The sequence below is a fragment of the Apteryx mantelli genome, chromosome 10 (assembly GCF_036417845.1).
Source record: "Apteryx mantelli isolate bAptMan1 chromosome 10, bAptMan1.hap1, whole genome shotgun sequence".
Classification (NCBI taxonomy): domain Eukaryota; kingdom Metazoa; phylum Chordata; class Aves; order Apterygiformes; family Apterygidae; genus Apteryx; species Apteryx mantelli.
This window is the reverse complement of record NC_089987.1, coordinates 10960720-10984084: the sequence shown is the minus strand read 5'-3', so window position 1 is coordinate 10984084 and position 23365 is coordinate 10960720. Positions and strand designations below refer to the sequence as shown.

At 37.3% G+C, this 23365-nt stretch overlaps 1 protein-coding gene across 5 annotated transcripts in view; it reads left to right on the top strand.

Annotated features, from left to right (window-relative positions):
• The window catches only part of DYNC1LI2 (dynein cytoplasmic 1 light intermediate chain 2), a 29861-nt gene continuing 6496 nt past the window's right edge, over positions 1 to 23365 (top strand). The window contains exons 1-12 of one of the 5 annotated variants that reach the window (XM_067302476.1): positions 1 to 135; positions 864 to 937; positions 1948 to 2064; positions 8140 to 8370; positions 14679 to 14845; positions 15184 to 15277; positions 15867 to 16002; positions 16491 to 16602; positions 16796 to 16858; positions 17542 to 17583; positions 18053 to 18170; positions 19129 to 19245. In XM_067302476.1, the coding sequence (XP_067158577.1) occupies positions 41 to 135; positions 864 to 937; positions 1948 to 2064; positions 8140 to 8370; positions 14679 to 14845; positions 15184 to 15277; positions 15867 to 16002; positions 16491 to 16602; positions 16796 to 16858; positions 17542 to 17583; positions 18053 to 18170; positions 19129 to 19245 (1366 nt within the window). In that variant the 5' untranslated portion in view covers positions 1 to 40. The remainder of the gene's footprint in view (positions 136 to 863; positions 938 to 1947; positions 2065 to 8139; positions 8371 to 14678; positions 14846 to 15183; positions 15278 to 15866; positions 16003 to 16490; positions 16603 to 16795; positions 16859 to 17541; positions 17584 to 18052; positions 18171 to 19128; positions 19246 to 23365) is intronic. The other 4 variants (XM_067302473.1, XM_067302471.1, XM_067302475.1 and 1 more) reach the window with 4 other exon arrangements.

The window sequence follows — 23365 nt, the reverse complement described above, 5'->3', positions numbered from 1 at the left end:
GCCCCGGGTGAGGTCACTCTTTGTGGCTGCGGCTGGCAAGATGGCGCCGGTGCTGGTGGAGAAGAAGCTGCTGGGGCCGGACGGGCCTGGCGGCGCCGAGCTCCCCAGCGAAGAGGAGGAAGGGCAGAACCTCTGGTGAGCGGCGCGGGGGGCGCCGGGCGCGGGGCCGGTGGCCGCCCGCCGGCGGCCCGCGCCTGTCACGGCGGGGCTCGGCGGGGGGCAGAGCGGCGGCGGGGCCGCGCTGGCGGGAGCGGCGGCGCGGGGCCCGGGCGCGGGGCCGGTGCGCAGTGCGGCCGGGGCCGGGCCGGGCCGGGGCCTTTCCGCGCTCGCGGAGGCAGCCCGCCGCGGGCACGGGGGAGGCGGGGGCAGAGCCTGCGGGCCCGGCTCGCGTCGCGCAGGAAGCCTGCGGGAGGCTCCGGGAGGCTCGGTCTCCTGTGCGCCAGCCGCTTGTCTGCGAGTAACCTCTTCTGGTTTTTAATGCTAGTGGGAGAAAAATGTGTTTATAAGCTACAGTAGTGGGTTGTGGGAAGACTTAGTCATCGGTTGAAAAGTAAGGTTTCCTTTGCAGTAGTGTTGCCCCTTATTAAGGGAGAAAAGTTTCAAAAAATGTTATTGCATGAGCCTTTAGACATTACAGAAGCTTTCCTCTGTACATGAGATGCTTCTGGAGAGGTAGTCTTTTAAAACGCACCTGAGGCTATAGCTGTAGTATTATATCTCTTTTGTAAATAGGACGGATGCAGTCGGGTTGGTCCAGGTAGGTGCGCTTGGTTTGCCAGTGCTGCCGAGTGAGCAGTCTGTGGACTCTGTGCGTGTCTTGTAGCCAGCCAGCCTAGTAACAGTGGTTGGTGCTCCTTTTCTAGGTCCTCAATACTGAGTGAAGTTTCTACCCGGTCAAGGTCTAAATTGCCATCAGGCAAAAATATTCTTGTTTTTGGTAAGTAGCATATACAAGCAGTAGAGTTCTTTTTTTTTCTTCTTCTTCTTGTAGAAACAAAATATATTTGTGTGTTTAAAATAAGATAGCCCTAGTACTAGAGTAAGTAGTGGAGAGGGTTTCTTTTGTTTAAAGATCTGCTGATTTAACTCTCATGTATCAGCTTAACTTAGCCATGCAAGTACAAGACAAACCAAAATAACCAATTAACTTGAGGATTTGAGTATGGATTGAATAACTAAATGCTGGCATTAAAATCACTTTTTTTTAAAGTGGATTTACTTGTGTGTATAGGTAAAGTGCAATACTGTTGTCACACTGACACATGTAAGTATGGTTTATTTTTATTGAGTTAAATGATGAATCTTCTTGTTGTGTAAAAGGCTATGTATTTCTCTATGCTTTGTCTTCAGGATATTCAAACATTGCTTTTTGCTGTTTTTTGTGAATTAGAACATGAAATACATACTTTTTGGATTATTTAGATTATCAAAGGGTTGTTCTCTTGCCTGAACCTAAAGAAAAGTATTTGGTGTTATAATATGCTTTTCAGTCAAACTATACAAAAATTCATATGATATGTGTGTGTGTATATATATATATTTTTAATCATCTGCCTTGATCTGGATTACATGTATTCCTCTGCCTTTTCATAGTCAGAAATAATGTGAACAAACTGATGCATCAATTTGTTAAAATTAGGTTATGTAATAAGGGATATGGTATTCTTGTCTTGAGGCCGGCAGATTTACTTTCTTTCTGGTTTATGCTGCTGTTAGATTCTTAATATAGTTTAAACAAATGGAACGTAATACTGAACAATGGAGTGCTTCTTTATGTTTTTCTTGGTATGAACTGTCAGATTCAGCTGGAAAAAAACAAATAATTATGGTTCAGAAATGGATAAGAATATTTCTTGTAAGCATGTTTTGAAAAACTTTTCTACAAAAATAAAATTAATTCTGAATGTGTCTTCCCCCCCCTCCCCCCCTGTAAAAACTTACTGGCAGGTGATGATGGTTCAGGTAAAACCACACTTATGGCTAAAATACAGGGAGCAGAGCATGGCAAGAAAGGAAGAGGACTGGAATATTTATATCTAAATATTCATGATGAAGACAGAGATGGTAAGTTCATTTTCTATGTAATCTTTCTGCTGTAATTAAGTAGCTGACATGCTTTTTTAAAAATTATGGTTTCATGAGTGTATTTTGGGTTATATCCAAGTAGCTGGTTCCAGCATTGGCTTTTTGTTTATGCTTTATGAGCTATATCAGTTTCTTAAAAGTGAAATGCGTTTTACACTCAGATTGCTCTCTGTCTATTGCCCTTCTCACAGCTTGACCTGTGTATGAGGAAAAAGCACACTTGAGCAGCTCCCTCAGGATCCATTTACTTTCAGGACAGATAATTTTTGCTGATGTTGACTTACTAGCAGATGAATTGCCATCAAGTCCAAGTGCTTATAAGTATAAAGTAACACATCCGTGAGAACTTAATTCTAAATACGGATTTCAGGGTTTAGGTCTTTAGAGGTTTCTTGCAGGGGGGACTTAGCTAAAAGTTATGTTTATTAAGTATAACTGAGACATTTTATTAGTCATAGCTGAATGCTCATTCAGAACAGAGCTTAAGATTGATAGAATCAGTATTTCCTTTTCTCAAACTGGAGAAACTTCTCTTTGCCCCCCTGTTTTTCTCTTTGTTGTGGTTGATTGCTGCCCCCCAGTATGTGGGGAGCAAGACACCATTTAACAGCAGGGAGGCGGCAGGGTCTAATGATAATGCCATTGTTAGGATAGGGACAGGAAGAGATGGGGAATGAACTAGTGATCCTTGCTCCTAAATCTGCTTCTGGCTGTCTGTTTTTGGACAAACTGCCATATCTCTTTGTGTGTTAATTTTCCTCTTTATAAAATGAGAATCATGCTACTGATCATCTTCTGAGTTTTCAGCTCAGAAGAGGGAAGCAATGAAGGTGGTTCATCCTTGTTCTTGAAAATAGGTAAACTATATCCTGTAACAGTGTTTTGGCAATGGAAATGTACTGCAGGCTTGCAAGGGTGATTAAGTACCATATGTGGCTGGTTGTTATGGAGATTTGGTCCTCTGCTCACATGATAGTAAACTGTCTTTGGATACTAAGTTAGGCACAACTGAAGGATGAGTACATTGCTTGTGTCTTCAGTGGCCATCTAACCTTGCAGTTCTCAGAAAAGCTTCTGTGCTGGAATCTTCAGTGCTGAGGCCAGTCCTGGCTTCTTGAGGTTCTTAGTGTAAGTGCTTTCTCACCAGGGACAATCTTCTTAATACTGCATAAATACTTCAGTGGAAAAAAACCCACCATTATGGGTGCCAAGACAGCCTGTGACATCAGGCTTTTTGCAGTACCAGACGAGCTGGTATTGTAAGCAGACAAATGTTTGGTGTGACATTCTTCCTGGTGCTATCAAACTTCAAGTATCTCCCTACTTTAGAAATATTTTGGGACTATTTCTGAGTATCTGAAAGTGTTAAGTACTTGAGGTGCTTAGGAGGAACTTGTCATAAGAACTCCGGTGGCAGCAGCAGGAAAAAGAGACCTTTTTGACTAGCAAACTCAGCTTGAAAATTCAGGTCTTCATGCATTCCTTTAATGGATGTGTTAGGATCTAATAATACCTGCCTTTTTCCTTTCTGTCTCATTAGTGTCATCAGCAAGCAAAATAAATAGCAAAGTGGGTCAGGACCTCCCAGCAGGCAAAGAAAACACCCTTCCTTCTCAAGGACTTGTTTTGTTTTGTTGTTTTTTTTAACTCTTTGCATACTTTTTGTGTGCATATGCCCAGGTGCAGATTTGGGAACAAAGCCTTTTAGCTGACCTATAATTGTAGGAAGCCATCAAGAAACTAAAGACAGGCTTTCAGGAGCTTACTGTCACTATTACTGTCAAATCAACCCTGGTAGCTGAAACTCCATAGTGGAGTGAGAAGGTCTTTTCATGTTCATTCCCTGGTACTAAAAGCATTTTTTGATGTCTTTTCTTTTTTCTTTTTTCTTTTTTTCATTTCAGAATAGTTTTTATTCTTTTCAGGAAGACATGTTTTGGTCATAGTGCTGAGTCATTATCTACCTCCCTATGAAAATCTTAAGGGAAATCATCTTCTGCCTTGCTTCTTATTTCCTCCCCTACCCTCCCCACCCCTTCCCATGACCTCTCATCCTCTTTGGGGGATTGCTGAATCGGGCTCCCTACATCTGAGATAGAATTACTCTAGATTGCTAGATACATAACTTAATTTACAGTTACTCTTATTTTTTTCCCTGTAAGACCCAATCAGTGATTAAACTGTTCTTTCTTTTATAGAAAGGTTAAGCAAATGCATAAAAACACTTTTTTTTTTTTTAAGCGGCTAATACAGGCGCCCTCTAACTTTTGTTTTCACTGTCATCTGCCTCTTTCTTGACAGTGGCTGATACCTAGCTTGGATGACAAGATATGTATGTAACCATTAACTTGGTAATTAGCTGGTTCAGTTCTGTTTCCGTCAGACATTAGTCATTCAATGTAGCATGCACTACTTTGGTCCCTAGGTATCAGGATAACTTAGAATAAGTCCACTACTGAATCTATACCTGAAAAATCTCCTCCCTGGGGTACTATCCCAAATTCTGCCTAGGCTAAGGCATTTGTTCAAGAAGAGGTTTGGGGGCACCTGACAAGCTAGAGAGACAGACAAACAGAGAGACAGACAGACAGAGAGGATTCTCCTAGATCATTAGCCTCAGGTACAATATCCTTGGAGCACATGGCTTCTTTTACATACATGACACCTTAGCTCATCTGAATGAAAGCATTTATAGCACTAGCTGTAAATTTAACTCAGAATATTAAGTGATCTTGAAGCTCAGGCCCTAGAGTCCTGTGTTCGTGGAATTTCCCAGGGAACATGGTAAGTAAGATCTAATTTTTTGCCTTTCTTTGTGATGAGCGGATGTTTTGTGCCTGTGCTGGATAGTCAGCTTTTGAGAGCTGAGAGCCTTAATGCGTGGGATGTAGAGGAAACGTTCTGCATAATTGTGTTATAAGACCTGTACTTGTAGTGTAGGTTTCAGAATCTCTTGCCGTGATGGGGCAGAGTTAAAGTGAGGATGTGCAGCAAGACAGTGAGACATGCTACATCGACTGGTAGGTGATTCGTTTTGTGGAGTACTGTGTAGGTTAGCAGGCAGTTATAAACGCCACAGAGAATTTTCAGTTGAACTGCATCAGATCACAAATGCAATACAGTTGGCTCTGACTGTACCAAATGTGCAGGTGAAGTAGAGCCGTACTGTTGTTGCACTGCTACTTGTATAAAATAAGAATCAAGTAGTCTTGGGTTTTTTTGCTTCAGGTTTGGACTGTCCTCAGTCATATCGTGCATATTCCAGTTGAACTGGTTGTTCCAGCATGAGCCAAGTGGTGCTGGTACACTGATTTCTAATGGGAAACTTGTTTTTTTGTCAACAACTTTGAAGTAGTTTTCTTGAAAATGATTTTTTCCTGTTCTGCTTCTCTTCACAGCTTGGATCAAGGATATCTATTTTAAATATATCTAATTAACTTTGATACATTTTGAATAAATGCAGGAGATGTAGCTGCAGTTCACGGAATCAACTATCTACAGTAAAATTCATCAAAGGTGGAAAACAATTTCCATGGCTAAAGGGATAATGAAACATTGACAGAATTTAGAAATGGTATTTTATCAGTTATTGTAATACTCTTTAATAAGTAGCACCTGTTTTTCAGCAGGATCTGATAATTGTTTGCTCTGTTTTATCATCTCATGTCATAGCCACTATAAAAGGTAGAGTTAACATTCACATCATATGACTAACTGGGAGCTTGATGGGGTGCTGACAAAGTTGAATTTGCCATCAAGTGCTTGTCAAAGGTGTAAACAACCACTACTGTATTTTTAAGTGTGTTTTAACTTCACAGTAAATGAAAATCACAGGTCATACCTGATGGTCTTCCTTTTACTGTAAGAAAGGAAGAAAACCTTTCATTTTCATACCACGTTATCTTTAAAAAATTATGTCCCATATCTATGTGAATGTTAAGTGTCCGTTCTTCCTGGCAGATTGATTTCGTATAGGTAGTAGTTTCAGTCTCCAGGTTCTAGACGTTAAGTAGAAACAGAACACTTAAGTAAGACAAAGGTGCTTAGCAAACAAACTCTGTAAACTTTAGTTGTAGGCTTAAAAAAGTGACTCAGTGAATTAGACCCTTCATTAATTTTTGTTATCCAGTAAGGTCTGACAATCTTTTTTGTGATGGAAGCACTTACCACAAGAGAATCTATGGAAGTGCTAATGAGAGTTGTAAATTTTCACAGACTTAAGTTAGATATCTAAAACTTGAACATTTGCTTCAAGAAGGCATTTGTGCTATCAATGTCTATTAATAACCTTAAACCCATACAAAGCCCATTGCGTTTTTATTGACTGGTAGATTTCTCCTGGTACTATACAAAGGATCCTTCTGGGATGCAGGGGATAAGAGAACCCTGCATAGTTGTTTCATTTGTTGTTGTGTCTGTGTTCACATTATGTCTTGACTTAACCTTTCTGCTTTTCCAAACTTTTACGAGATTTTTTTCCTTCAGCTTTTGGACACTTTCTTGGCCTTCCTGTAGCTTTAGATTCATACATGCAGTGCTGTGAGACTCCTTGGTGATATCCATGTGATGGTTTCCTGAAGTTTGTGGGGAGGGTTGGGGGGGTGGGGAGAAGGGGAGACTAACTTAAGTGATGAATATGCAAAGGAGCATTGCTTAAGTACTTGTAACTGTTTACTGCGAATTACAGTTCTGAGGTGCACAGTTGGAAGTGAAAAGATCTTTAATTACATTAAAAACATAATTGTTGGCCTATTTGTGTGATGACTGGTGTTTGAATAACTTATGACAGTAGAGGTATAATAAAAATGCTGAAGTAAGACTGCCCATATACTGCATCTAGGGTGTCATCTGTCTTTAATTTGCACTGTTTAGTAATCTTGTTTAAGACCTGATTAGAAGGACAGTATGTCTGTCTCTACTCTTTTCTCCTTTCAGTTTCTGTGGTCAAGTTTTTGTCTTTTTCTAGAGCAAGTATGGTAGTGGTTTTGATCCTGATCAATTCCTTTTTAGATTAAAGTTCTGGCAACCAGAGAGACTGTATTTATTTTATGAAGTTAAATGATTTAGAGCACAGGGCAGGGAAATATAGTGGGCCAGAGTATATAAAGTATATAGAGTATATAAAGTAGCACTTTTGAAAATCTGCGGTCTGTAGTGATTAGTTTGCTGATCCAGGTGAATTTGAAATATATGCACTATCTTGTGTGTAATACCTGTGGAGACTTACTGTTGATACCCCATTTTCAGTTTGTTCTATTCTTGCCAAAGTTCATGTTTGGGATAAATTTTTTTCATGTCAGCTGATTTTTTTTTTTTCTTCATTTCAACAAAAACTGTCCAGTCACTATCAAAACAATGGGGGTAAGAAACACAAAAACTAAAGTACAAAATCTTGTGTCCAGTACTCGTTCTCTAAAGAGGCTACAAGTAGAAGCCAATGTTAAATCAGCATGACTTAAGAGCAGATAGAACAGCTTAAAACACAACTATTAATTTGGTAGGTTGTGAGTTTATCCTATGTTTACCCCTCCTACTCCTGTCCTGGAAACCTAAGCTGCTTATTACTTGTATCTTGTTTGTGGATTACTTCTGCTGTGAGATGTCTTTAGTATGTTAAAACAGTTTATGTGCCTGTGTGACACCTAAGGCTTCCCTGTTGGGCTCAGCTATAACGATCCCCTTTTGAACTTGGAGCTACATATGTGTAACACATATCTCTGGTTTACTTGGAATGTACATATTTCAAATTCAGCAGTGCTGTGCAGTATCTAAAAAAATGTTGTGCCAGCTGTCCTTAGTAAAAGCCAAAGAAGAGAAGTTATCTTTTAAACTAAAAGATCCTGAACTGAAGAGAAGTCTTGTTGAATGGAGGCACCTACAAAGTAATATGGGCGTTTACACATATATCTGTGTTAGAAGCAAACAGGCAAGACCTGCTGGTAGCCAGGCTCCAATCTTCCATTTAACACTGTATTATACTCTTCTGTTTACTCATAGACTAGCAAAGCAAAGAGCTAACATCTTTTGAGTTACAACTGTACCATTTCTTTTCAGATCATACTCGCTGTAATGTTTGGATTCTGGATGGAGACCTGTACCATAAAGGGCTGTTGAAGTTTGCAGTTTCTGCAGAATCCCTGCAAGACACCATTGTAGTCTTTGTTGCAGATATGTCTAGACCTTGGACTGTTATGGAGTCTTTACAGAAGTGGGCCAGTGTCTTGCAGGAACATATTGATAAGCTGAAAATTCCTCCAGAAGAGATGAGAGACATGGAACAGAAGTGTAAGTTTTTGTGCATCCCCACACTCTTGTCCTTTTCTACTGGCTCTGGAATCTTTAGGGTAGCTTTCTAGAAACTTTTTTTTTTCTTTTTGCTAACCTTCTTTTGTAATGATAAATTTCTCTAGATTTGTGTTTTGAGAATGAGTTGGCTAAAAGTTACTTTGAAGTTGTGATTACAACTCTAATTCAAATAGACTCTATTAGACTTTAAAAGAACTCTTTCATTTTTGCCATGTTAACAAAACTTCAGGTGAATTAATGGTCTAAATACCTTGCAGTAATGAGATCTTGGTTATTAATTTTAAAAAGGCCAGTTATTAACAAGCTAATTTTATATGGAATCACAGTTTTAAAATAATGGCAAGAATCAGTAGAAAAACATATCCACTTTCTTTCAGTATCCCGCCAGGTCCCATTCCCTACTGTGCTTGTTTTCCAATAGGTTTCCTTATTTTTTTTTCCTTGTTTCTTGTGAGCCTCAGACCATGATCCTGATATGTCTAGTTGTCTCTCAATAGAGCCGTTCCTCCCCTGTGACTTCGGGAATGTTGTATAGATTAACCTTCTTTCCTGGCATATCCGTGGCAGGAAAAAATCTGGCACAGGCAAGCAGTTATCACTGCAGAATTGTTCCTGGAGCCTCTGTTCTTTTCGTATTTATTTATTTTTATTTATATTGAATTACTCCAAAATAAATTCCTTCAGTGGAAAAGATCTTAGCAACATGCATTCCTTTTCAGCTGAGGTGTAGATTTAGACAGATCCTGGCTGGCTGCTGCTTTTGTTCATGGCTGGTGGCTAGCTGTACAGGAGTGTCTAAACCTTGTAAACGCTGTCTAGTAGCTTCCTTGGATTCGCTTTAAGGAGTGGTGTGATCTGTTTGGCATGTGAACATTCAGATGTATCTGTATGGCTGATCTCCTTTCTGAATGTTAAATATTGCTTCCCAAAAGGGTGGTGCATACAGCATACTGATTGGAGTTTATACTTAAGGATTGAAACTGTCTGGGGTTTGATCATCAGGCTATTGGTAAAAAAGATAAAATCTGGCAGTTTGTAAGAGGAAAAAGCATTCTTACATGGGGGGGCAGTCGATAGGATAAGAGGGGAGGGTAGAAAGGCTATACTTAGCTACTTCTAGTCTCAAAATACAACAGTTAACCCAGATTTGTATTTTGCTGAGACATACTAAAGTTTATGACAGTCCAAATAAATGTGGATTTTTTGTGCACTTGAAGTTGAATTTTCAAAAGAGAAGTGTTCTCAGCTTCACTAAGAATGTACTGCGTGGAAGAGCCAGTTACAGTTATGGCAACGTTTTAGCACAGTGTTTGGGGAACCTAGAAGACATTCGAGTAGTACTATCATAAAGATTTATAAATTAAAGTATCTTAGAAGTTACTAGTTTCTCTTGCACTTTAATAGAATCGAGAGAGAAAGAAAATTTAGGGAGAGCCTCCTACTGCATGGGCTGCAGAACTCTGCTGCCATCCTATGGCTGAGCAGTGAACTTCAGTCCAGTATCGTGATGCAGGTAAAAAAGGGCTGTCTCCATTCACAAACTTTCCTCCCACATCTTCTCTCACTTGCTGTATAGGACGCTTATGTCATCTCTGATACATATCTCTTAAGTTCTTGCATCCAGACTATGCATTAGGTCAAATCTGTGCTCAAAACTTTGGCCGTCACAATTTGTAATTTTCTTGACAGTGTAATTGTTCCAAAAGTAATCCCTAGTATAATTGTGACTGTTATTAACAAAACTCCCTTGACGGTATAAAGCACACATCCATGAAGAACACTTTGTGACTACAGTCCACCAAGAAAGCTATACCGGCAAAGTTTTCCTTACTAAAATCCTCCTCCATATGCTTTCTAGAATAAGCTGTCACTTAGAAAATTGACAAGGGACTGTGTTTTAATAGCTCCAATATGAGAAAAACCTGGATAATCAAGTACATATGTAAAGTTGGCAGTCAAAACACAGAGAAAGGGTGTAGAATGAAAAGATGTACCAAATTCACACTCGTAAAGCCCCATTGCAGCACAATGTCACATGGATATCTGTGTGCCTAGACTTCAGCTTGTATAACTATATTCCTTTACACTTGCTTCTAGACTTAAGCTGGCTCATGTGTACCAAGCTGAGCGTCTGCATTAGCTATTACCCCAAGCAGTTCCAGTAAACAGTGGTTCTTGTTACTAGAATAAGCTTTCTCGTGTTACCCCACAAGCATCCATCTGAAGTGCTGCTAGGTTGTTCTTTCTCCCTTACTAGGATCTTATTACCAATTTCCAGAAATCCTTTTGTTAGCTCACCACTCTCTACTGAATTGGACTTTAGACTGCTTGTCTTTGCCTTCAAGGTTTTTGTGGCCCTTCCCCACCCAGCCTTTTGTCTTGTGTTTGCTATTTGAGATACTGACTCTTGACTTTACTGGGTGGATGATGCTAGGCTCCATCTGGTATATGAGGAATTTTCCCTTTGTGCTAAGGAGCTTCCAGAATGGAAGGGCAGGACACACATACGGAAGCAACAGGCTGCTTTGAAAGAAATTGGATTATTCAGAGTATACCAAGAACATTGTCTGCACTGATGCCTATTGCTGAGCTGCATATATATATTTTTTAGAATTGTGGAAGTTCCTTGTTTAAAAACTTGACTAATGTGGATTTAAATAAATTATGTCAATTCAAATGTTCTAACTTAATTCAGATTCAAATTCTGATAAATCATTGTTTATATGACACATACTGAATTATTTCAAGGAAAGTCTGTAAAAAATTTTTCTTTTGCATCCCTAGCAGAGCAGAAAAAGATATCAAAAATCATGAAATGCAGAAATGAAGTATGCTGGTAAAGTAGCTATTGTATTAATTTCTTTTGGACTATTCAGAGCTAAAGACTGTAAATACAGTAACACATTTATCTGAAAACTGTTAAATAGTGATAAACAGATTGGGGGTTTTATTGCATCTAGAACAATCAAACCTAAGAATAATTGGATTGCTTTCTTGGCTGATACTTCATTACAAGTCACTTGCTCCTGTGACATGCATGCTATCTGTTCTTATAGTTATCTTTCAGTAGCTCTGTGGAAATAAGCAGTGCATGAGAACAAAACAATTAACAGGAAATTTGCATTTGCTTGCTGTGTCAAATGCAAAAATATCCATTTATTCCATTAAATAGAAATAAAGGGCAGCTTATCTAGATATGTCACAAGTTTGATAGAGCACTGTAAATGAAGGTTTTTCTTTTTTTTTTTTTTTAATAGCATACTATCAATTTTCAAATGTAATAGGCCATCCTTAGTACTCTGGACATTAATGGTAGGTGGCAGAGTATTAGCTGCTTCTCTTTAGATGTCTAGGCATTTTTCTAGCTTCTTATGTGCAGTGTTTTATTTGTATTTCCTGTTCAAACGAAGAAATTTAAACCAAAGTGTTCTTTCTCTGCTTCTTAATGAAGAAGAGAGGTTATTGTTTATACCATATGGAGTCTGATTACTTAATATGAATTATGTGGAGGAGAAAATATTGATAGTTTTCCTTTCCTTTTTTTTTTTTAATTTTGAAAAGGTTTATGCAAGCAGTTTGGGTACATGATGAACTTTATGTCCATTAAAAGTTTGAAAGTGGAGGTCAAGTGAGAAAGTGATAGATACGGGAGGTGAGGAAAAGGTTTGTTAAATTACTGTCTGACAAAGAAACATTTAAACTGAAATGGATTTTTTTTTTCTCTTAGAATACATCTTGCTCATAAGAGGTAGCCTGACAACACTTGCGATACAGGTTTATTTAGGTATAACAAGACTAAGTTTTGAATGGGAATGAGGAGTGAATAAGAGTCTTGAGAAATTGTTTAAGAGCCTGTTGGGAACTGGCATTTTAACCACTTCAAGTGATTCCAGAAACAAGTGTATCTATTTTCAAGATCGAGTAGTTAGAGATTCTTAAGATAGGTCTTATCTGCTTATAACTGTATTTACTTGTCCAGCAGAGACCTTTGTCAACTAAAGCTGAGGGTATTCTGTAGCATTTCTCAGTCCATACGCCTCATTAACAGTCCACAACAACAGTTCATATCCACAGCGAAGGTTTTTCTCTCTCCGTACATGGATCAATCAGAGTGAGATACAGCCTTGCTGATAACTGGCCAGTGATGGATGTTGTGTGGTACTATTTATTCCTGGGGAGAGGGAGGAGTTGGGAATCTCTGCTTTCTAGGGCTGTAGTCTTCATACCTGTTAAGCAAAAATTCATGGAGATGTGCCTCAAATTTCTGAAATTTCTATGTTGCATTTGCTTTTCTTTCCCAAATTTGATAGGTTTTATACTAATAAATACCTTAATAAAGAAAAGATTTTTCTCCTTTGATATGAACAAGCTAAGGAAACTAACATTGTCTATTTAAATTGCTGTATTAAATTGAGAGCAGTATTGTGAAATATTCTCTTACACCTTTTGATTTCAGCAGATATATTAAAATGATTGGTATTGATATACATGTCTTGACAAGAAGATATACTTGTCTTCCATAAGTGATTCCTATCATGAGAAACTAGGAAGAGTCCAGTTGAATAGTGAAATGTGTACTTGTTTTTAAACTCTTTTCTAGTTAAATATTCTAGAATTAAATGGCTTTTCTTGAGACAGTTAATAAAAATTTTAAATATGCAGTATGTTTAATATAATTTAAATTTCCAGTTGCTTAATTTGAAACAGTATTAGAAAAAAACATGCTTTTGAGAACATTGTGAAAACCTCTCCACCAGAAGGCACTGCCTCTCCAATTTTAGGTAAAAATAACTGTATTTGGATATAGTTTGTTTCGTTGATTCTTTGGAGATATTGAATTGGTGGTTGAAAGTCTTAATGGTTTAAGTTTAAAAAAAAAAAAAAAGTTTTGTTCTGGACTAGAGCTCCCCTGTCTTCCACAAGAATCACCCCATTTCCTGTTTCTAGTGAAAGTTGTAGACTGTGCAGCTTTGAATAGAAGAATTATTTTTCTGATTTGTTCTTCCTTCCCCATCCCCATTCTGTCACCGAAATGTTTCATATTTTGAAAGGGTACAGTGAGTTGACCTCATTTTGCAAGCTTTGAGTTATAAACTTTGCCAAAGTTTTTTACCAGTTCCTAATCCTCACAAGTATCTGCTGGCCTGCACTGCAGTAGCAGTTCCTTCCCTGTCACATGGGTGGATCTGCTGCACAATTGTCTCCGTGAATGTCTTGGAGATTCAGAGCTTCTTTGAAGAGTTCTCCTTTCAGTTCACACAATCAGTCTGCTCCCTCTGTGACCGTTTCTAAAATAAAGATGCCTTCGTGGGAACAAGTCGTGGAGCTTTGCCTGCCCCCTTTCCTCCGAGGGCTCTTCGTGGCCAAGAGAGGAGGAGGCTTCAGGTGGGATAGACATGAGAGGGGGGAGCCCCGCGCCCCCAGGAAATGGGGTGCCTGGGAGGAGGCACATCCGCTAAGTGATAGGTCTGGTCTGCAGCTTTCGTCCTGAAAAAACACACAAAAGGAGGTGGTTGCAGCCCAGTTTTGATAAACCATGTAGGGATCACAGTGCACTTCCAAAACAATACTATTTTCTTAGACATGTCAGTGTTTGATAGTACTTAATATTATTGGAACCCTCATCATTGCCATACACTGTCAGTTTTCCCTAGACTCTGTTGTAGGTTTTCAGAATGTAATTGAGTCTCTTCAGATAATGTTTAAAAGTCCTTGAATCTAATATTTATGCAGTATATATTTTATATATTTATAGCATCTGACTCCTGTAAGACAGAGGGTAGAGTAATAGAAACTTAAATTAAGTGATGCATTATAAATAGGAGTAGCTGTTTCAGTCTGGCGTTTTCTGTGTCCGTTTACATTTTGACCGTGCTTTTTTCAAAAAGTTCAACCGAATACAAATTGAGTATAGGTTAGATTGCTAAGATACACCTATATTTTCTGTTGTGAACACCCCTAAGATGAAATGCATTGAATTGAGGAATGTGTATTTTTGCATACTATAGCTTTTGCTGCTAGTTTTGGTGTTTTGTAATAGTTCCAAATTGCGCTTGATTTAGCTTGACATAAGTTATGGGTGAGGACAGTTGTTGTGTTTGAAAGGGCAACAAGGATGCCCTTTATTTAATCATGGATTCTGTTCTCATGTAGTGCCTCATTAAAAATAAAAAATAAAATAAAATAGAGATTTCTAGTTAGTCATAGATATAATTATTTTAATTCAAATTCTGATTTAAAAAGAAAAATCAGTTTGTTTTGCCTGATAAAGATCTCTCTCTTCATAGTTATAAAAGAGTTTCAAGAGTATGTAGAACCTGAAGAAGGCTACCAAGGATCACCGCAGAGAAGAGGCCCTTCTTCTGGCCAAGAGGATGAAAGTGTTTCTTTGCCACTTGGAGAAAATGTGCTGACTCACAACCTTGGTATTCCTGTGCTGGTAGTTTGTACAAAAGTGAGCTTCTAGTTCTGTTCGCTATTACGGAAAAATTTGACTTACTTTTAGAAGACATGCTTTATACTGACAAATGCAAGACAGGAGTCTGGATTAATAATAAAGGGATTTCTTTTAAAAGTAGGCTTCTACCATCAATGTCAATTTTTGTTTTTGAAGAAGGGTAATAATCGTCTTGTTATATGCTAATTACTTTATATTTTGATTTATTGGTGGCATTTTAAAATTAAAGGCTTAAAGTAAATGTGATAAGTGTGTGCGATATTAAGGAAAATATATTGAGATGTGCTGGGATTAACTGGCTGGCTTGTTTTTGGTTTTGTTTTTCTCCTTCCCAGTGTGATGCAGTGAGTGTACTAGAGAAGGAGCACGATTACCGAGAAGAACACTTTGATTTCATTCAGTCACACATTCGTAGATTCTGCTTACAGTGTATCCTTTCCTACTCTGAAGAGATTTACTGAAATATGGAAGCAAGGAAATATCTTTCAGTGTAGAGTTGCATGTAGAGTTAACCTGAGAAATTGTACTTTAGAATTGCTTGCTATTTAGTAATTTGCTGTGTAGCATTTGTAGTTTTTTAAATGTTTCGAGATGTGTAAAACTTCTGTTAATTTTTAAATTCTGTGTGGGATTTTGAGCTTTTGTTTCTTTACAAAGGATTTGTGTTGCATTTCTTAAGGGTGTGTAAGTGAGTTTTTTTTTGTTTTTGTTAACTCCCCGAACTTGCAGTTTTCACGTAAAACCCAGACGGGATTAAGGGGATTACATACCTAGGAGGATAGGTAATTTTTTATGTATGTCAAACAAAAGCAGTGTGAGTTTTCTCCCATTATTTCCCCTCCCTATAGCTAGGGAGGGGAAACTAACCCCTCCCAAAAGCTATAACTATAGCTTTCAACTTGATTTGCTACCTAAAAATAGGGCTGTTAGATATGTGACCTTTAGCTCCTGTTTTGAAATTCTTACTATCATTTGAAAAAAATGTATCTTACATAATTTTCCTTAAATGAATAATCAGATGGAGCTGCCTTGATTTATACATCAGTTAAGGAGGAAAAGAACCTTGACCTGTTGTATAAGTACATTGTACATAAAACATACGGTTTTCAGTTTACCACACCTGCCTTAGTGGTAGAAAAGGATGCAGTTTTTATGTAAGTCAATTATATAAAAGATATTCTTTCAAACTGTTTTCTATTGAAACACTACCCTTCATATAAACATAATGAAGGTATTACTTTAGTGCATTATTATTTTAGTGTGTTATATTCTTAAGCTGGAAATTGAATGTGAAATGCTGTAACAAACTTAACTTCCATCTGTTAGAAAAAAGTAAAAAAACATCTAGAGCATGCTGTCTGGTTCTGAAAAAAAGTGAACTCGAATGGTTTGTGTCATTCAAAAGCTTGCTATATGAGTCTTCTGAAATCCTGGATTAAAAAAAGTTTAGTGCGCATTACTTGGGTTACTTGACTCAGAATATACCATATGAGCTTTTTAATAGCTTTTGAATTTAGCTGAAAATTAGGACAGGCATTTAATGAACTTCCCTTGTTCAGGTAGAGGGCAGTAAATATATGATCTCTGTAGAAGTATTTTTTGTGACTGGAAAGGCAAAGCTTTCTTTCAAATTTGTGTATAGACCTGCTGGTTGGGACAATGAAAAGAAAATTGCCATTTTACATGAAAACTTCACAACAGTGAAACCAGAAGATGCATATGAGGACTTCATTGTAAAACCTCCTGTAAGAAAGGTATGGGGTTGACTGTTGTTCCTTCCGTTTCCTGCCCTTTCCCACCCTACAAATTAATACAGTTTTTCTTGAATGGCTGGCAATACTAATGTAAGGAACGGTGTTAAAACAGTAGCCTCTTTCTTCCCTTTTGATGACCAAACCATAAAAACAGTTCAGTTTCTATTTCTAATGAGAAAATATTGTCATTCAGCAGTTAGTCCATGATAAAGAGTTGGCAGCAGAAGATGAACAAGTATTTCTTATGAAGCAACAGGTAAGAAAAAGTCCTTACTAAACAAGATTTCACTTTAAGCTCACCATTGTTATTGCCCTGTTTTCCATTACTCACTCGCTTCACTAGATATCCACTGTACAGTTTTGCAAATTAAGATGTAATTGTGAAATAAGATTTTTATTTTAATGCATAAGAGTAGAAAATATGGCCACTCATCTGGTGCGCTGAAAGGAAAAATGTGTTGAAAACAGAAAACATTTACATTTCAAAGCAGAACAACAAAGTATTTGAAATTTCTCAACATAGATGTGTTGTTCTGTAAAATAAAAATACTTTTAAAACATAACATCTTAGCACTGTAGTTTTCTAACGGCCAGAGACATTGAAAGGCTTTGAGGTGTTAAATTTGACAATGCTAAATCTTGTTATTTTCTTTGCTAATGATTCCCTATAGACTTGATTATAAATATCATAGAGGATTCAGACTTGGGTGTCTGTGGTTCTGGAAGGTCTGTGTAAGGCAAAGGACTGAAACTTAACTTACTCATTTTAACTTTGTCTTCTGGCGGTAAAGTCTGGACATCTCTAAATATCAGAGACAAAGTCTATAAATATCAGAAAGTAAATGATCAAATAAATTAATGGTCAGTTAGCTTCACTGTATTTTATTCCTTTAGTTTTTCTGGAGTATATTTAAAATCCTTAATGTGTTGTTTTTGCAGTCATTCCTTGCCAAGCAGCCAGCAACGCCTACAAGAGCATCAGTAAGTAGATTCCAGAGAAGAGTAGGAGGTGTTTTGTTTGGTTATTGAAAAAGGCCCATCTCTTTCCTGAATTAAAAGCATATTCTGATGAACAGTGAATGATTCTAATTTCTAGAGATTCAGTTTGTAAATACAAATGTAAAATACATAATCTGCCCAAACCACAGAAAATTCAACATTATATGGCAATATTTTAAAATCCTGTGGAAACAGAAATACCTGATTATTGAATGGAAAATCTCCTATAGTGATTTATCTTCTCACTTATTGTAGAGGCGCATGCCCAAATTCAACTTGTGTTGGTGGGTTTTTTGCCTTTTTTTTTTTTTTTTTTTCCAGTGTGCGTTTACACTACAGTACCAGTATAAAGGTTAAAAAAGCAATTTGTATTTAATGTTACATTTACTTTATGTAATTAATCCATTTAAATTGCTCACTGACTTGTGTGATTTGGACTATTTTGTTTAAGGAATCTCCTGCAAGAGGACCTGCAGGATCCCCAAGAACTCAAGGCAGAGCTTGCCCCACCAATGTACCCAGTGCCTCACCAATAACATCAGTTAAGAAACCGGATCCAAATATTAAAAGTATGAATTAGCATTTTTAGTATTTTTATCATGTGTTATTTCCCTTTAAAATTCCTTTTATATATAAAGATTCTGGAGTATATTCACTAATTAGTTTAATACCAGGAATGAATTTATGACATGAATCCTTAGCTGCAAACTTGATTTTCTGCTATTACCAAGAAGCCAGATTAATTCCTTAAGTTGCCTTAACACATTTATTATGCATAAGTTCGATTATTAGAGTGGACATTAAACTACATATAATTTTAGAATTTGTATCACTTAATCTGGAATCGACGATGAAACCCATTCCTTTTATTAAACCCTCTTTCAGAATGTCATTTCCTATAGTACCTGAAATAACTTGGAACTTAACCACTTCCCCCACACCCTGCCCACCCACCCACCCACCCAAGCCCCTAAGATGTAGCTCCACATTGTTGACTGGTTTCTTTCCTGTCTGTGCATTAAGAAACTAGGTAGGACCAATATTGCTTTAAACTGTGTATTTAATATTGTACTTCACTTAACATGGATTAAAATACTCATCCAATTCTAGATCTCATCTCATTGTTGTATATCCAAGTTCTGACTAACAAAAAGTAGTGTGACATGGAAGACAACTTTAAAATTTCTATAGCAGTTTATAATAAACATATAAATCTTTTAATTGCACACTGTACATTCATACTTTTGTTTCTTGGCTTCTACATTTAGAAAAAACAAAAACATACAAATGTTTAGACTGAAATTGTGTCCCCCATCCCAGAAGCGCAGTAATGTGCTTTCGGTCATCTGTGCCTCTGCTGAACAGTGCAAAGGACTAATGCCCTAAAATAGGGATTGGGTAAGGGAGAGACTCTCCAATATTTGAGGTTTATCTCCTTGATTGGTGAGAGTGAGTTACATACATATAGAAAAAACAAGTTCTGTGATTCACCAATAATAACTGTTTGTGATTTATTTGTTTATTTAGATAATGCTGCAAGCGAAGGTGTCTTGGCTAGTTTCTTTAACAGTCTCTTGAGCAAGAAGACTGGCTCTCCTGGGAGTCCTGGTGCTGGAGGAGTGCAAAGTGCAGCCAAGAAATCAGGTAATGGATGTGTTTTTGCAGGCTGTTTTGCATATTTTTAATAATTTGGCTCACATTAATCTATATTTATTTATCATTTAAGCTGGCCAGTGAAGTGGTAGAGCTTGACAGATGATAGAGCCAAAATATGAAGTGTCTCAGAAAAGAGCTAGACCCCTGCAACTTCACAACTCTGTGACTTCTATTGAGTCTGTCATAACTTGATTTGCTGAGTGAAATTGCACTGCTGGAAAATAAATACAAATGAGTCCTGATTGTATTCAGAAAGTGCTAATTTTTTACTTTAGAATTCATTGCCTCCTTGACACTTAAATACTACTTGAAAGGAATTCAGTTTATTGGCTTTGGACTGTAGTTTCCAATCAAACCACTGAATTCTCCCCAGAATTCAAGTTTAAATGAATTACTTCCTGTGACAGCTTGAAGTTATTCTCTCATTAATTATATAATATTGTGATCCAGCGCAACCGATTACACTGATCAGATTCTTTCTGCATGTGTGCCTGTGTCCTCATTTTATGAGATGTTTGCTGATGAGTAATTGCACCAGTTTAGATGAAAATAAAAGAAACCCATCAGAATATTTGGTATCTATACAGAGTTCAGTTTTCTAAAACACATAGTTGTTCCATCCAAAATTAGAAATTCACTTCTGTGCCGATGATTTAACTGTTTCATTTTGATATTGGAATTCCTGTCACTCCTTACATTCCGGAGCTTTACTTACTTCCAAAATTATTTCACTGCTAAATTATTGATAGAAGTTCTTCTGATCCCAGACTTGTGAAATCGCTCAAAAATAATAGTGATGCCAAAACCACAGTTTCTGATGTTTAAAGCAGAGTGTAAGGCCCAGACATTCTGAACTGGATATAAAAAAAATATTTGATGTCAGACACAGCGATGATATAGGTGGAGAGAACCAGAACAGTTGTTGGAGCATATGTATTTGAACTGAAACTATTCCTGGAGAAAGAAACAAAGGGATCTTTTGAGATGGGGAGGAGGTTTATGTGACTTTCCATGTTGTGAAAGCTCAAAAATGGCTAGAATTTGATTTATGGGAGGTCAGTATTTTTGTTTTTTAGAATGGTGAATTCTGTGAATTGTTTCCATTATGCTATAGCGTAACGGAAACATTTGTTATCCTAGTTTACATAATTGTTCTTAGCAGCTATAAAAATGCCTAGGAGCAGCCCTACAGAAATGGCTATATCTGAAATAAGGTGGGTAGCAATGCATAATATAGTAGAAGAGTCTTAATCCAGAGTGCCCTCTTCAGTTAAACACTGAAAGGCACCTCCTACTTCATCAAGTGCAGCATCATTCTGTTACAGACAGCAATATCAAATTAACTGTTTTCACAGAAATAGGACTAGAAGTAATTTTTAGAGGTTGTTTCATCCATGCCCATTGTCTGGGGCAGGACCAATTAAATCAGTATTCCTGGCTAGTGATTTAAAAAAAAAAAACACAGCAACTCTGAAATAGTGGATATAATTTCAGCTCTCTGAGAGGTCTATTCTAGTACTTTATTTCTTGTTTTTTTTTTCTATTGTATATTCTGTATTTCTTAATCCCAGTACTAATTGTCTTGTTCTAGTGGACACAGAGAACAGTGTATTCCCTTTCTCTTTGCAGCAGTCTTCTGCATGCTTGAAAACTATTATCCTTTCTTCCTTCGTTCTTGTCTGGACTACAAAAATACACTTCTGTCGGTCTTTCCTCATAGGAAGTATTTTCTATGGCTCTGATAATTCTTACTGTTCTTCTTCGGACTGTCCACTGAGATGATGTTTCTTTTGGTGCTCAAAAATGGACAAAGTACTTCAGACAAGGCTTTGCCAATTCTAAGTAGGGATTATTTAATGTTTTATGTATTGTACTCTTGTTTAAAACATCTTGGCATGATGCTAGCTTTTTTGCATCTGTATGTTATTGATCAGGATTTGTTATAATAATACAGCCAGTTTAGTGCAGTTTCTGCTTTCTAGTAGGATGTTTTTCAGCTTGTATCATATTACCTGAATATTTCCAAAGGTAGTACTTTTTGCTTTATCATTGTTTTGCATTCTATCATTATGCATCATTTTGATAATTTATATGGATAACTTTTTACCTCTAATCCTTTCTTTCAAAATCCTTTTGTAGTCCCTTCCAGCATGCTTGCCTGCATATCTGATAACTTCAACAATTGGGCAGAGTACGTTGCTGTATAAAAATAGTGGCTGGTACTGTGGGTAATTAATGAAGTTTATTTTTAAAATTATAATACACTCATTTTTCTGAAATATCAAGACTTTTTGTAGTTATATATATGACAGTCATGTTTGATGTAATATCAACCGCTTCTCCCTTCTCCACAGGACCTGTTACCCTATCACAGAAAGAAATTTGGTTGGCTTGACAAAACTTGTGGGTAACAGATCGATGTTGATTGTTGTGCTGGTAGGCTGTTTGTAAACCCTTAAAACGTACTTGCAGTTTCTGGAAGAATACTAGAATAAAAACTAACTGGTCTGTAGTGGGCTTGACTCTTTTCTATTTCATTCTTCATGAACATCATGTGCCTTTCAGGAGATTTCAAAGATAACTAATGGCTATGTGTATACATACATACATCTTGTGCTAACATTAACTTCTAGTTTGAATAGCTCATTTTTCTCCTGATACACCTAGAGACAGCAGTCACCTATCCTTTAACTTTGTTTTATTAGACAGCCTTCTGTTAGAGATTGAGCTCTATTTTCCTTGCTCGTTTCTTCTTCATTAGTTTCCATTTTTTGGTTCATCTTTCTTGAACATGAGTTAGAATTGTATGCAGCACTCCAAATATATCTCATTGTAGTGCCTGATATAGCAGCAATGATACTTCTTTCTTTGGTGGAAGTACCTTTCCTGAGTGATCCCAGGATCACAGTTGGCTTTTCTTCGCTGCATCACATTGGCAGCTAATGATCATCCCCTGATTTATGGAATTGAAGAGTCAGCTTTCACTCACAAGAAAATTTGCCTGTTCTTTGCCAGCTGATGTTCTCACATCTTATATTCAACCAATATAAGATTAAAGTTTCCTGAGAAGGTAAGGGCTCCTAATACTGGTATCTGAAAAGCTCTCATTTAGTTTATAAGGCGACTGATGCTGGTGATAACAGAAAAGCATACTTTTTTGTGGAAGAGTTGAGGAAAAGATCTTAAAATGATGATTTTGTAGCCTTATTTATGGCAAACTCTTCTATACTAGTAAATATACTAAAATGATCTTTGTAGTGATTTTGAATGTCTTGTCTTAACTGTTTAAAGAACCCTAAGTTTTCAGGAGGCTGCCATTAAAAATATTTAAAGAGACCATCTATTTCTCCCACAGCTGTGGATACCCTGTGGTTGAAATTTTGAGATTCTGTCACAGAATGAAGGAAACATTGTGGATCTCAATATATCAGTCAGACTAAATGATTTGTTTCTGCTATGTTAACTCATGTTTGAGAGAACTCGCTTGTCTTGGCAGATGCTGCTGTTCTGTCTGTTTGCATGCAGCCTGATTCTTGGCCTGTCTTACTTGCCTTTCTGTTGCTGGTCTCTTTCCCCCATGCGTAGATCTTGATACTTCAGAGAACTTCAGTGGTGGGTGGGTTGTGTTGCAGATTTTTTTCTTCTTGTGGACTTCTAGATGTAAAAAGTATTCCTTTTATATTCACAAGAAGATTCTTTCAAATTCTAAGATTTGTCTTCACCCTTCTTGTGCAGTAGATGAAGAACTATGGTTCCTTGCTCTCATTCTAATCTAGAAAAGAATATGTATATGAGTACGTAACTTGCATTTAATTGCCAAGGACAATACCATCTTTGACAATATTCTGTAGGAAAACTGAAAGCAAATGTCAATTTAATTTAGAGTGGAGGGGAAGTTTTTATTTTCCTAAAACCAGCTTCTTGTATTTCTTTTCCTTTGAAAGATGCTCACCTATGATGGCAGTAGGGGAGAGTATGTAACCTACATATCATACAACAATTTGGCAATGTTTTTCTGGTGTAAAATAAGGTGGTTGCAGGAGGCAGCTGTTTGGTATTGGAGGCTTAAGGGTCCAGTTCATCCAGCACACACAAAAAAAGAGTTTTT